The sequence below is a fragment of the Heterodontus francisci genome, chromosome 23 (genome assembly GCF_036365525.1).
Source record: "Heterodontus francisci isolate sHetFra1 chromosome 23, sHetFra1.hap1, whole genome shotgun sequence".
Lineage (NCBI taxonomy): Eukaryota > Metazoa > Chordata > Chondrichthyes > Heterodontiformes > Heterodontidae > Heterodontus > Heterodontus francisci.
In genome coordinates, this window is record NC_090393.1 from 67,554,670 (window position 1) to 67,567,091 (window position 12,422).

Here is a 12,422-nt window from a genome sequence, read left to right on the forward strand (position 1 = left end):
CCTCGAGCTTCCTGTTGCTTGCCATTTCAACACTCCCCCCTGCTCTCGTGCCCACATCGCTGTCCTGGGCTTGCGGCAGTGTTCCAGTGAACATCAACGCAAGCTCAAGGAACAGCATCAAGGAGCACCTCATTTACCGATTAGGCATGCTACAGCATCAGCATGTACAGACTGAACATTGAGTTCAATAATTTCAGAGTATGACTGCCACCCACCACACCCCACCCCCCCCCCACCCATTTTTATTTTTAGTTTCACTTTTTTAAATTTTTATTTCATTTTATTTTAGTTTGCTTCATCATTCAATTTTTTCTTAAATCATGTGCATGCCCACTTTTTTTTTCATGTTTGTGCTTTTGGCTAGTGCTTTCATTATTCTGTCATTTAACACCCGCTCTGCACTAACGCTTTGTCTTTCACCACATTATTAACACACTCTTTTTGCCTTTGCCCTATGACCTCCTTGTCAGTTATTCTCTGTGACCCTATGTCCTATCAACACCTTCCCTTTTGTTCTCTTATACCCCACCCCCAATTTATTTGCTTAAAACCTATTACATTTCTAACTTTTGCCAGTTCTGATGAAAGGTCACTGACCTGAAATGTTGACATTGCTTCTCTCCACAGATGCTGAAAGACCTGCTGAGCATTTTTGAGAATTTCAAATAGCTAGCTGAGAAAAAAAAGCTACAGATAAGAGGCTGAGAGAAGCTCCACAGAATGGAAGAGTGGTTGCCTGCAAATCAGATTGGGTGAGTCATAGGAATCCCAGTTTTTGAAGAAAAATCCTTTGAACAGCTCAAAGTAATTTCTAAAGCCATCAAGAGAAAAAAAAACATGGAAAACCCAATCCCTCACTCGGGCTGAACGTGAAGGCACAGAGCAGGAAACTTCTGATAAACGTGCAATCTGCTGAAAAGCATGAGAAAACCCCAAACACAGCAGGGAGACACCATAAATGCAGCCAAGCCTGAAAAAAACAAAAATAACCTGCAGTTCAAAAAAGGGGAAAGCCCTTGAGCTCTCTTTTGAAAGTGCAGGGAACAAATCAAATAGCTAGGTCAACTCCATTAGGCAGCTGAGTAAACAAATAAAGTGAAGTGCTGGAGGAAAAAAACCCTAGAATAGCCTATTAAAAAAAAACAGCAGGGGACACTTGAAAGCACCTGCTACACTCCATTACAGCAAGCTAGCCTGAAAAAAAGTTTCGTAAAGGAGAACAGTCAATAAAAAAGTCAATAAAATTTTAAAAATATGGAGCAAAAATTGGGAATGCCAGAGAGTTTCAAAAGTCATGAGGGACCCAATCAAACTCAGAACTGGGTATTATGTAGGAATAAGTTTCTCAGATATAGAATTGCATCGAAATTAGACAGCAGGTCTGAAGCAGAGCAAGTGAATACATTCTTATATTTAACTGGTGCTGTAGCTGCTGATATAATAGTAAGACAAGGTATTAGTGAAACATCAGCCAAATTTGATGAAGTCTTAAAAGCTTGTGCTTCCCACTTCAATCTGCACAGCAACACAGACCAATCCTGCGAGGTGAAGACCAACCTTGGTGCAGGACACCTCCTGCAACTGTTCAGTTCCTTTGCCAAACAGCTGAACAAGAGGCACCAGGGAAAAAGGTACCCTTGGTGGGGTGGGGGAAGCTAAAGAGCAGGAAACCCCCGATAAGCACTCAATCTGCTGAAAAGCACGAGAAAACCCCAAAAACAGCAGGGAGACACCACTAATGCAGCCAAGCCTGAAAAAACACAAATAGCCTGCAGTTCAAAACAGGGAAATCCCTTGAGCTCTCTGTTGGAACTTTCTACAACCAACAGAAACTCAGTTTCATGGCCCTGGAGGGAGTGAACATGAAGTAAAAGGGAAGGTACAGGCAACGCTTCAGTACAAGGGAAAGCAGATAATAGAAACATTGTATGTCCTATGAAATTAGGAGCTCTCATTCTTAAGTAGAAGAGCTTGTACCGACCTTCAACTTAGAGAAAGTTGAAGTAGTTAAACAAGAAGAATCCAGGAGCTAGGACAGAGGGAGAGCCCCCCACCCTGACCAGAGCACTGTAGAGAGTCCGAACTCCACCAGAGAACTCGCACAACGGAGAGAGAACCTGCACAACACAGCACAACCTGCCATGCCAGTCAAAGACTACCAGAGCAAGAAAGAGAAATGCAGCAAATTCCTACAGGAGTTCTACACAGACAGAGAACTCAGGAAGAACCAACTCCAACAAATTAGTCAAGCTCACAGACAAGATGAAAGAGAACCTCTACTTTCAACTCAATTCCCAACGAGACAGTGGGAACGGTTGGCTATGGATTCATTCTTCTTTGAGGGGAGATCCTATCTGATCATAGCTGATTACTTCTCAAGATGGATCGAAGTTAAACAGATGTATATAACAGCTGAAACAGAGTTTTGCAAGAGGTTTTCACAACACATGGTATACCTGCTCAGATAGTATCTGATAATGGACCACAATTTGCCAACAATTACTGCATGCATTTTATGGAAAAATGGGGATTTGTTCCTTTAACAAGTTCTCCCAAGTATACACAATCAAATGGAGAAGCTGAGCGAGCAGTCAGAGCCATTAAAGCTATGTTGATGAAAAATCAAGATTAGCACCACTGACTGACAGGACTATTCCACTATTATGCAGATTAGCGCCATCAGAACTCAATAGGAAGAAAACATCGAACGCAACTTCCCATTCTACCCAAGAAATTACTTCCAGGGTTACAAAACAAGGATTATCAGTGGGTACAAGCCAAAGAAAAGCCGTATCGGAACAAACAGACCCAGAATTGTAACAGAAGATACCATACAAGAAACCTACTGAAGTTGTCAATAGGGTTTTCCCTTTTTTGAACTGCAGGTTGTGTGTGTTTTTTCGGGCTTGCCTGCATTAATGGCGTCTCCCTGCTGTGTTTGGGGTTTTCTCGTGCTTTTCAGCAGACTGCGCGCCGAATACAACAAACCTCAACAAAGGCCGTCAAATCAAGATATAAGCGATCAGAGAAAGACTACCAATCTTCCACATCTGACAACAAGATCAAGGAGAGTTGTGAAGCCTCCTGATAGGTTGAATCTATGATGTTCGAGACTTGGGGAGAAATGGTGTAGTATATAAATTTTTAAAAAGTGAACGGATATATACACACACACACATTTACATATATTTGTGGTGGGGGGAATGTAGTATATGGGTATCAAAGGGTTAACCTTGACAGACTGTAAAGATGATGTAAGAGATCATGTGGGAGAGACTTGAGAACAGTTACAGCATGTCTTTTGTAGAAGACACACAGGCTAGTGTGGAGTGTATATAGTTATGAAATAAATATTAATGTTTAAATTCTACGGTCTAAGAACCTCTCTGATAGACTCAGTAAGGTGGCAGCATACAGAACCCAAACATATAACAATAATGTACCGCTGTTATGACTGAGGTTGGAGGATTGCACTCTCTTTCTCCAGTTCCACTACTCCACTGGTCACAACATATATTTGAATGTTTTACCCAGTTACTGATACTGCCAATTCTATACTTTGTATTAGTTTCAGAATAAAAATATGCCAACCAGGTTTCTTTAATAAATTATTGATTTATTATAAAACAAGACTTATTCAATAAAGATGCAAAGCTTATTAACACACAGTTTGAAATATGAAAGTATAAATACCTACCCTTCTAAAATAACCTAACACGCTGTTACGACCAAGGCAGGAGTAATGCAGTTCCAATGTTAATTCAGCCCCACTACTCCACAGGTCATAGCATATCAAATAAAGTTTCCCACCTACCAAAGAATAGCCAAATTAAACACTATTTTCCCTCAGAATAAAGCACACCAAATTAGGTTTCTTTAAACAACAACAACAAATTAGAAAAGAAATAATACATCTTAACTACTAACGAGATAAATCTATACATGAAAAAAATCACTTATTCCCTTAACCCTCACGCACACACACACACATTCAAAAAGAAACGGTTAACAGGTTTCAAAAGGGGGTTTTGGATTATAACTGTTTCTGAGGAATAAAATGAACAACAAAAAATAATTGAGGTTTACGCTCTGGTAGGATGTTTTGGGTAGGGGGAGGTGCCACTCGAAGTCTCTCCAGGCAAGGTTGATGAACAGTCTGTGATGGGTAGGTGTTCACAACAATTTAACTGCAGCAGGCGTCACATAGGTCTTCCATCAGGGGTGTAGCAACAGGTCTGCTTGGGTTTTGAAGCAGCAGTCTAACAGAAGAAATCTTCAGATTTCAGGATTTTCTTAGAACAGAGGAGGCAGCAAGAAACTCAATGGATGCAGAAATTCTTCAGAGACCAGAGGTAACAGGAATCTGCTACCTTTCAAATGCAGGATTCCTTTACAATAGATGTGAGTTTCCTTTAGAGAGAGAGGTAGCACTTTTCTGGGTTCTCTCTTGCTATAGGCAGGTCAAGCAAAGATTTCAAATGCTTTCTCTTTGTCCAATTCACAGGCTTTTAAAGGGTCCAAAGTGAAAAAAGAACCTTCCTGACCGCGGTCACATCTCTAGACACAGTGTCTCCCCTGGTTCAAAAGCTGCTCTGAAGGTCAAACCCCTGCGATCTCCTTGAAACTGATGACCTTCCTGTCCTTCTGCAAGTTTAACTTCCTTTCAAAACACCCATAAAGTTCAACTCTTTGTTCTGAACTTCCTTTCAAAACTTTGCTGGAATTCCAATTATTTTTGCAGGTGTCTTTCACTGAGCAACATTCTTTTTTCAGTTTTTTTTGAAACACATAGAAGTCCAAGATTTTAGTACAAAAATAAATCCTTTTGTGATAATACGCAGCAGTTAAAGAAAAAAATAAAGAAAAATGAAAAAACTGGCTCTGTAGAGATCAACTTAAAAAAATAAATACTTTGGCCAAGTTATTGTCAAATCTTGAAGAAAATGGATATGATATGGAATGTTCCAGATGGCCTATGGTCTGGCGTCTGGGTTCACGTAGATGGCTGCCACTGGGATATTTCTGGAGCAGTTCTGTTCAGGAGACGTCGAGGAGTAGTCTTGTAGGCTTTTCGGCAGAATTACTGCATCAGTGGTTTCAGCTATCACACTGGATTCTTAGAAGATTTTTCAAAACAGATGGCAAAGAATGAGTTGTGTGGCTTCTCTCTTAGCAAGTTATACACCAACTGAGCATTCAAACAGTCCCAGCCCAAATTAGAAAACCAAAACTCCTGACAACCATAAACCTAGACATGTGACTTCTCTGTAAACAACTCCAATAGCCAGCAAAGACTCCTTACGTTTATTTAGCACGTCATTAGATTTTTTTTAAAAAACACTTACTGGGAGAGACAAAGTGTTCTTCCAGTAACCTTTTTAAAAAAAATCCAGGCATCTCCTCAGTCTTTCAAATGAACCAATATTCACAATCTTTTCAACACGACTCCTCAAAAAATATTAATAATGGAAGTATCTTCATGATACCATACAATAGACTTGTTAGCAAAACTGATGGATACAAAATTAGCTAACAGACAGAGAACAGAGTCGTGGTGAATGGTTGTTTTCCATACATGATGGGAGAATTATACAGTAGTATTTCCCAGGGGTCAGTATTCAGACCACTGCTCATTCTGATATATACTAATGACCTGGATTTGGGTAAATAGGGCATAATCTCAAAGTTTGCAGATAACATGAAACTTGGAAACGTAGTAAACAGTGCGGGACATTGTAACAGACTTCAGGAGAACAAATAGGCTGGTGAAATGGGCAGGCATCTGGAAGATGAAATTTAATGCAGAAAGTATGAAGTGTTACATTTTGGTAGGAACAATGAAGAGAAGCAATATGATCTAAATGATACAATTTTAAAGGGGGTACAAGAACAAAGAGACCTGGGGCTGTACGTACACAAATCTCTGAAGTGGCAGGACAAGTTGAGAAGGTTTTATATGAGCATCAGGGATTCTTGGCTGTATAAATAGATGCATAGAGTAAGGAATTTCACCAGAATGTTACCAGAGCTCCAAGGGATGGATTATAAAGAGAGATTATGTAAACAAGGCTGGCATTCCCCAGAATAAAGGAGGTTAAGGATGATTTGATTGAGCTTTTTTTAGGATTTTGAAAGGAACCCCTAGGGTAGATAGTGAGAAACTTTTCCACTGATGGGGGGCATTTAAGACAAGGAGACTTGAAATCAGAGCCAGGCCATTCCGGGTAAAAGTTAGGAAATATTTCTTCACCCAAAGGGTGAACTCTCTCCTACAAAAAGCAGTAGATGCTTTTTGCTAGCCCAGGACATAAAGGGATATAGAACCATGGTGGATGGAGTTAAGATACAATTTAGCCATGATCTCATTTAATAACAGAACAGACTCAAGCGGCTCAGTGACCTATTTCTGTTCCTATGTTCCTAAGTTATGCTAAAGCTTTATAATTCACTAGTTAGACCTCAGCTACAATATTATGTCCAATTCTGGGCTCCTCATTTTAAGAATGATGCCAAGACCTTAGAGTGCAGAGGAGATTAACTAGAATGGTACCATTGAAGAGGGATTTCAGTTATGTGCAAAGACTAGAGAAATACCGTTGCTCTTCTTGAGAGCAGCAAAGGTTAAAAGGAGATTTAATAGAGGCATTGAAAATTCTGAAGCTTTTGAGGAAACTGTTTCCACTGGCAGAAGGGTAATAACTAGAGGACACAAAGTTAAGGATGATTGGCAAAATAACCAGAAGTGAGAAGAGAATTTTTTTTTGAGCAGTGAATTATGATTATCTGGAATGCACTGCCTGAAAGTGAAGTAGAAGCACATTCAATAGTAACATTGAAAAAGGAATTGGATAAATACTTGAAGGGGAGAAAATTGCAGGGTTATGGAGAAAAAGCAGGGAGTCGGACTAATTTCAAACAGCTGGAACAGGTATTGTGGGCCAACTGGCCACCTTCGAAGCTTTTACGATTCTAACCACTTAAGCTCCTGTAAAAGTTAAAAAAAACAGATGACCAGGCTTCCAACATAGAAAACACGAATCTCTCTCTCTCTGGTCAACAAAATTGACAAAGCTAAATGTTTACGGCAACATTCAAGATTTCCATTTGCACTAGCTCGTCCCACGTGGTGCCTTCAAGTGAAATAGGCCGAAAGTGTGGAATAATTGGACCAGGGCCCCACAGATGCAATTCAGTCTCTATTTTAAACAACATTCTGTCATTCTTATATCCCCATTCTAACTTTCCATATTCACAACAGTCCTACAGGGCATCTACTGAGAGAGCAGCAAGTTTTATATAGGCTGTTTCCATTATAAATGTGGGCACAGGAATTTATTATTGATATAATTGATAGAGTTAAGCACAGACTTCTAATTATTAAAATGGAATATTCAGCATTGTAAAGTTTGCAGCTTTCATCTTTCTCTTCCTTAGATCTCCCTACAGCATCTACAGTTCCTTGGTTGAGAAATTCGAATAAAATAAACTACTTGGCTTCCGTCATCCATGATTCAGGCACTAGAGAGTACACAAGAGTAATATAGGGTGATATATTACCCAATATTCCAATTTTCCTCTAAAATGGTCAACATTGGGAAATGATTGCACAGGGAAACTGCAGGGGCAAATCTACGATAGACTGCACTCCAAAGCACCAAAGATTTTTTTATAAATTCTAGTAAGACACGATTGAAAACTAACTGAATTTTTGATGCCACTGTGGCAATGTAATGAAGTGCTGATCCAGTTTAACTTAGAGCAATGGATAGCTCGTATGTCAAACAATTTCAGGTTAGGATTATTTGTACAGAGTGCTGACTGGCAGTTGAGATATCCATTACCTTCTACACCAAATTTAGGCACCAACCCAAGCCAACAGGGAGAGCATTCACAAAACAGCAAACATTTGTAGGAATCTTTCTGCTAGATTCCCTTAAAAGTGTTTTTGTTGACTACTTCAACAACCACCATACCTTCGCGAGGGTATCCTGTAGCTGGTTAGCATCATTGCGAGTATGGGCCAGTTCCTCCTGGAGGTTATTGTACAAGGCCTCGATTTTCTCTTTGTCGAGTCGCGTGGTCTCCAAAAGTTCTTGTAAATCTGATTTGTCGCCTGCATTGTGGAAAGCATACAAGTCTGCAACCTTCTGTTTCTCGTGTTCTAACAGGGCCTTGAACCTGTTCAGCTCAATCTGATCATTCGCAACAGTTGCTTTATATTCCTCCAATGCTCCAGCCAGTGCTGTTTTGGCTTTTTGCTCAGATTCCATGATACGCTCCATTTGGTGGTTACGTTCTTTTAGCGCGCCTATCAATTCCTGAGCATCCTTGTTATCTTGCTCCGCCATTTTTAGGGTGTTGCTTAAATGCTGCTGCACTCCAAGAAGTTGCTCCCGTTCAAAACGTGCATTTTCAGCAAGGTCCATATATCGCTGTTCTAGTTCCATGTAGCGGCCACTTTTTACATCTTCGTCTAGGACATAAGAAATGTGGTGCTCATCCAGCAAGGAGCGAAAATACTCATTCTGTCGACTGAAGTGTTCCAATTTGTCACTTTGCTGGCACAAGGAGTCCATTAGAATAACTTTTTCCTCCCCTAATCTCTCATTTTCAGAATTCAACTCCTGTGTTATCTGCTGAAGGTCTGCAAGTTCCTGAAGGGTAGCTTGGAGCTCCTCTGCTGTGCTGTGTTGGTTTTCTTCCATCTGGTGAATGCGCTCTGTTAAACAAGCCACCGACACCTCACTTACATTCCCACTGCTCCCTTTCCTTGAGCGCTCCCTACTTGGTGCACCCTCAGATTCAGAAGACGATGATGGAGCATCCAATGCATCATCACTGGAAGTAAGTGGTTGGTAGACCTCACTAGATTCACTGTCCAGGTTGTCCAGAGAATTGCTGCGATTGTCAGTTAAAGTGTTCTCATCCTGGCTCAAGAGGTCTTCTATAGAACCAGGTGCTGATCCCTCGACTGAGGAAGTTAAGTTGCCAGTAGCTACCTCAGGACTTGAGGACTGAAAGCCAAACAACTTCTCTGCACTGTCCAACTTTTGCTCCAAAGAGAAACCAAGAGCATTTAATCGATCTTTTAGCATTCGGTTCTCATTTTTCAGCTGATTCAGCTCATCGCGGATTGTACTGTTCTGTTCTTCTAACTGGAGAAGACTCGACTCCACGTCTCTAGGTTGATGGGGTGCAGCACCCTCCTTTACTTCAGTCTTCTCCTCACCCTCTCCTTCCAGCAAGTCATTGCTCAATCCCAGTTGGGCACGCATGTCTCGAAGTTCATTTCTAAGGTGCAAGATCTCCATGTCCTTATTTTTAGCTAAAGCAAGGAGATCTTTTACTTTTGCTTCTAGAGCAGTTTTATCACTAATCTGCCCATCAGATTTGGACTTAGTTATACGAGTTTCGGACTCTGCTGACATCCGGCTGCGCGAGCGTTTAGTGGCATCGTTGCCTCCCTGGCTGGTGGATAATTTTTTGCTTGTACTCTGTCGTGGCCGATCACGGATTTTATCTCTGTTCCAATTGATTTCTTTATTTCCTGCAGCTGCATTCCGTTTAGCTGTAGCATTCATACCTGGATGACAAAAATACAAAAAAACTTAAAATCTCCACAAAGGACATAACTAAAAACTTTAGCTGTTAGAATTAGATTTTTTTCTTACACCCAGTTCTGTATTCGTCACAAGATTGTGAAAAAAATGGCTGGCATCCCTGTCAAAACTAAAGCCATGTGACTGAAAAAATTTTCACTTCCAGTCTCCAATAAAGGAAAAAACATCTCTAGTATTTAAATCATACACAGTCGTGACACAATAAACTCTACAGTAGAAACAGTAACTTTTGGTGTTCAGCTACGTGCTGAAATGAAGCTGACTTCTTTATTTTAAACAGTAATAATTTGGAAAGGGATGCAGCACCTGTTAAAGAATGAGCGAGCCTGCATTTATATCCTTTTGACCCCCCTATGCTCTTACAGCCAATGGATTACTTTTAAAGTGTTGCCATTGTTGTTACATGAACAAAGATGGCAGCCAATTTGTGCATAGCTAGGCCCAACAAACAGCAATCAGATGAATCTCTTTTCATGGTGTTGGATGAGGGACAAATGTTGGACAGGACAACTCCCCTGCCCTCCACATAATAAGCCATGGGATCTTTCATGGCCATCCGAACAGGTAGACACTGTCTCAGCTTTACATCTCATTCAATAAGATGGTGCTGACAACAATGCAGCAATCTCTCAGTACTCTACTGAAGAGCATAGTGTAGGCTGACAAGTCCTGGAGTGGGGCTTGAATCTACAAACTCCTGACTCAGCAGCAAGGTGTCTACCACCAAGCCACTTTAATGGCCATTTTTTCAAATTTATGTATTTGTGTATATATAAGTGAGATGTGGAGTCTTGCTATCATCACCCATTTTCTAAAATCAGTGTGCTGACCAAAGTCAGTTACATGGTCCATTTCCGAAATACAAGTACCAAGTTTGTTTCCTTCCTTGCGCTCATTGATTCTTGCACAGCAATATCCAGTACCCCAGAAATTTCCTCTCCTTAGCACCTATAGGAACACAGGAATTGCTAGACGAATAAAAGCCATACATACGAACTAGGAGAAGTAGGCCATTCAGCCCCTCAAGCCCGCTCCGCCATTGAATAAGATCATGGCTGATCTGTGTCTCTCAAATTACACACTCCCATCTACCCCCGATCACCTTTGATTCCTTTGCCTAACAAGAATCTATCTACTTCCGCCTTAAAAATATTCAATTCACCACATGCTGAGGCAGAGTTCCAAAGTTGCAGAACCCTCAGAAAAAATTTCTCCTCATCTCTGTCCTAAAAAGGCAACCCTTAATTTTAAAACATTGCCCCCTAGTTCTGGACTCACCCACAAGAGGAAACATCCTTTTCACATCCACCTGGTCAAGACCTTTCAGGTTTTTAGTTTAGTTTAGTTTAGTTTAGAGATACAGCACTGAAACAGGCCCTTCGGCCCACCGAGTCTGTGCCGACCATCAACCACCCATTTATACTAATCCTACACTAATCCCATATTCCTATCACATCCCCACCTGTCCCTATATATTTCCCTACCACCTACCTATACTAGGGGCAATTTATAATGGCCAATTAACCTATCAACCTGCAAGTCTTTGGCATGTGGGAGGAAACCGGAGCACCCGGAGGAAACCCACGCAGACACAGGGAGAACTTGCAAACTCCACACAGGCAGTACCCAGAATCGAACCCGGGTCCCTGGAGCTGTGAGGCTGCGGTGCTAACCACTGCGCCACTGTGAGACTTCATTCAAGTCTCCCCTCATTCTTCTAAACCCCAGTGAAAACAAGCCCAGTCTGTCCAAACTGTCCTCATAAGACAACCCAATCATTCCAGATATCAATCTAGAAAACATCCTCTGGACGCCTCCAATGCATTTACATCCTTCCTTAAATAAGGAGACCAAAACTGCACACAGTATTCGAGATGTGGTCTCACCGATGCACTGTATAACTGAAGCATAACATCCTTACTTTCATTTTCAATTCCTCTCGTAATAAAGGATAGCATTCAATTAGCCTCCTTTATTACTTACTGTACCTGCATACTAACTTTTTGTGACTCCTGCACTAGAACACCCAGATCCCTCTGCACCTCGGAGCTCTGCAGTCATTCTCCATTTAAGTAACACTCTACTTTTTTATTCTTCCTGCCAAAGTGAACAACTTCACATTTTCCCACATTATACTACAGCTGCCAGACTTTTGCCTACTCACTCAACCTATCTATATCGGTCTGCAACCTCATGTCTTCTTCACAACATACTTCCCTACCTATCTTTGTGTCATCTGCAAATTTAGCTACCATAAAGGCATATGGGACACTTGCCTTTATCAATCGAGGCATAGACTACAAAAGCAGGGGGTTGTATAGAACTTTGGTAAGGCCACAGCTGGAGTACTGTGTGCAATTCTGGTCGCCACATTATAGGAAGGATGTGATTGCACTGGAGGGGGTGCAGAGGCGATTCACCAGGATGTTGCCTGGGATGGAACATATAAGCTATGAAGAGAGGTTGGATAAGCTTGGGTTGTTTTCGCTGGAGCAGAGAAGACTGAGGTGTACAAGATTATGAGGGGCATGGACAGGGTGGATAGGGAGCAGCTGTTCCCCTTAGTTGAAGGGTCAGTTACGAGGGGACAGAAGTTTAAGGTGAAGGGCAGGAGGTTTAAGGGGGATTTGAGGAAGAACGTTTTTACCCAGAGGGTGGTGACGGTCTGGACTGCACTGCCTGGGAGGGTGGTCGAGGCGGGTTGCCTCACATCCTTTAAAAAGTACTTGGATGAGCACTTGGCACGTCATAACATTCAAGGTTATGGGCCAAGTGCTGGCAAATGGGATTAGGTAGACAGGT

General features: G+C 41.4%; 1 protein-coding gene across 12 annotated transcripts in view; it reads right to left on the reverse strand.

Annotated features, from left to right (window-relative positions):
- The window catches only part of specc1la (sperm antigen with calponin homology and coiled-coil domains 1-like a), a 575,263-nt gene that overhangs the window by 322,210 nt on the left and 240,631 nt on the right, over window positions 1-12,422 (reverse strand). For all 12 annotated transcript variants that reach the window (XR_010977306.1, XR_010977305.1, XM_068055453.1 and 9 more), the window contains one exon: window positions 7,974-9,583. Coding sequence is in view for 10 of the 12 variants with exons in the window: in XM_068055453.1 (XP_067911554.1) it covers window positions 7,974-9,583 (1,610 nt within the window). In the remaining 2 variants the exon portion in view is untranslated. The remainder of the gene's footprint in view (window positions 1-7,973; window positions 9,584-12,422) is intronic.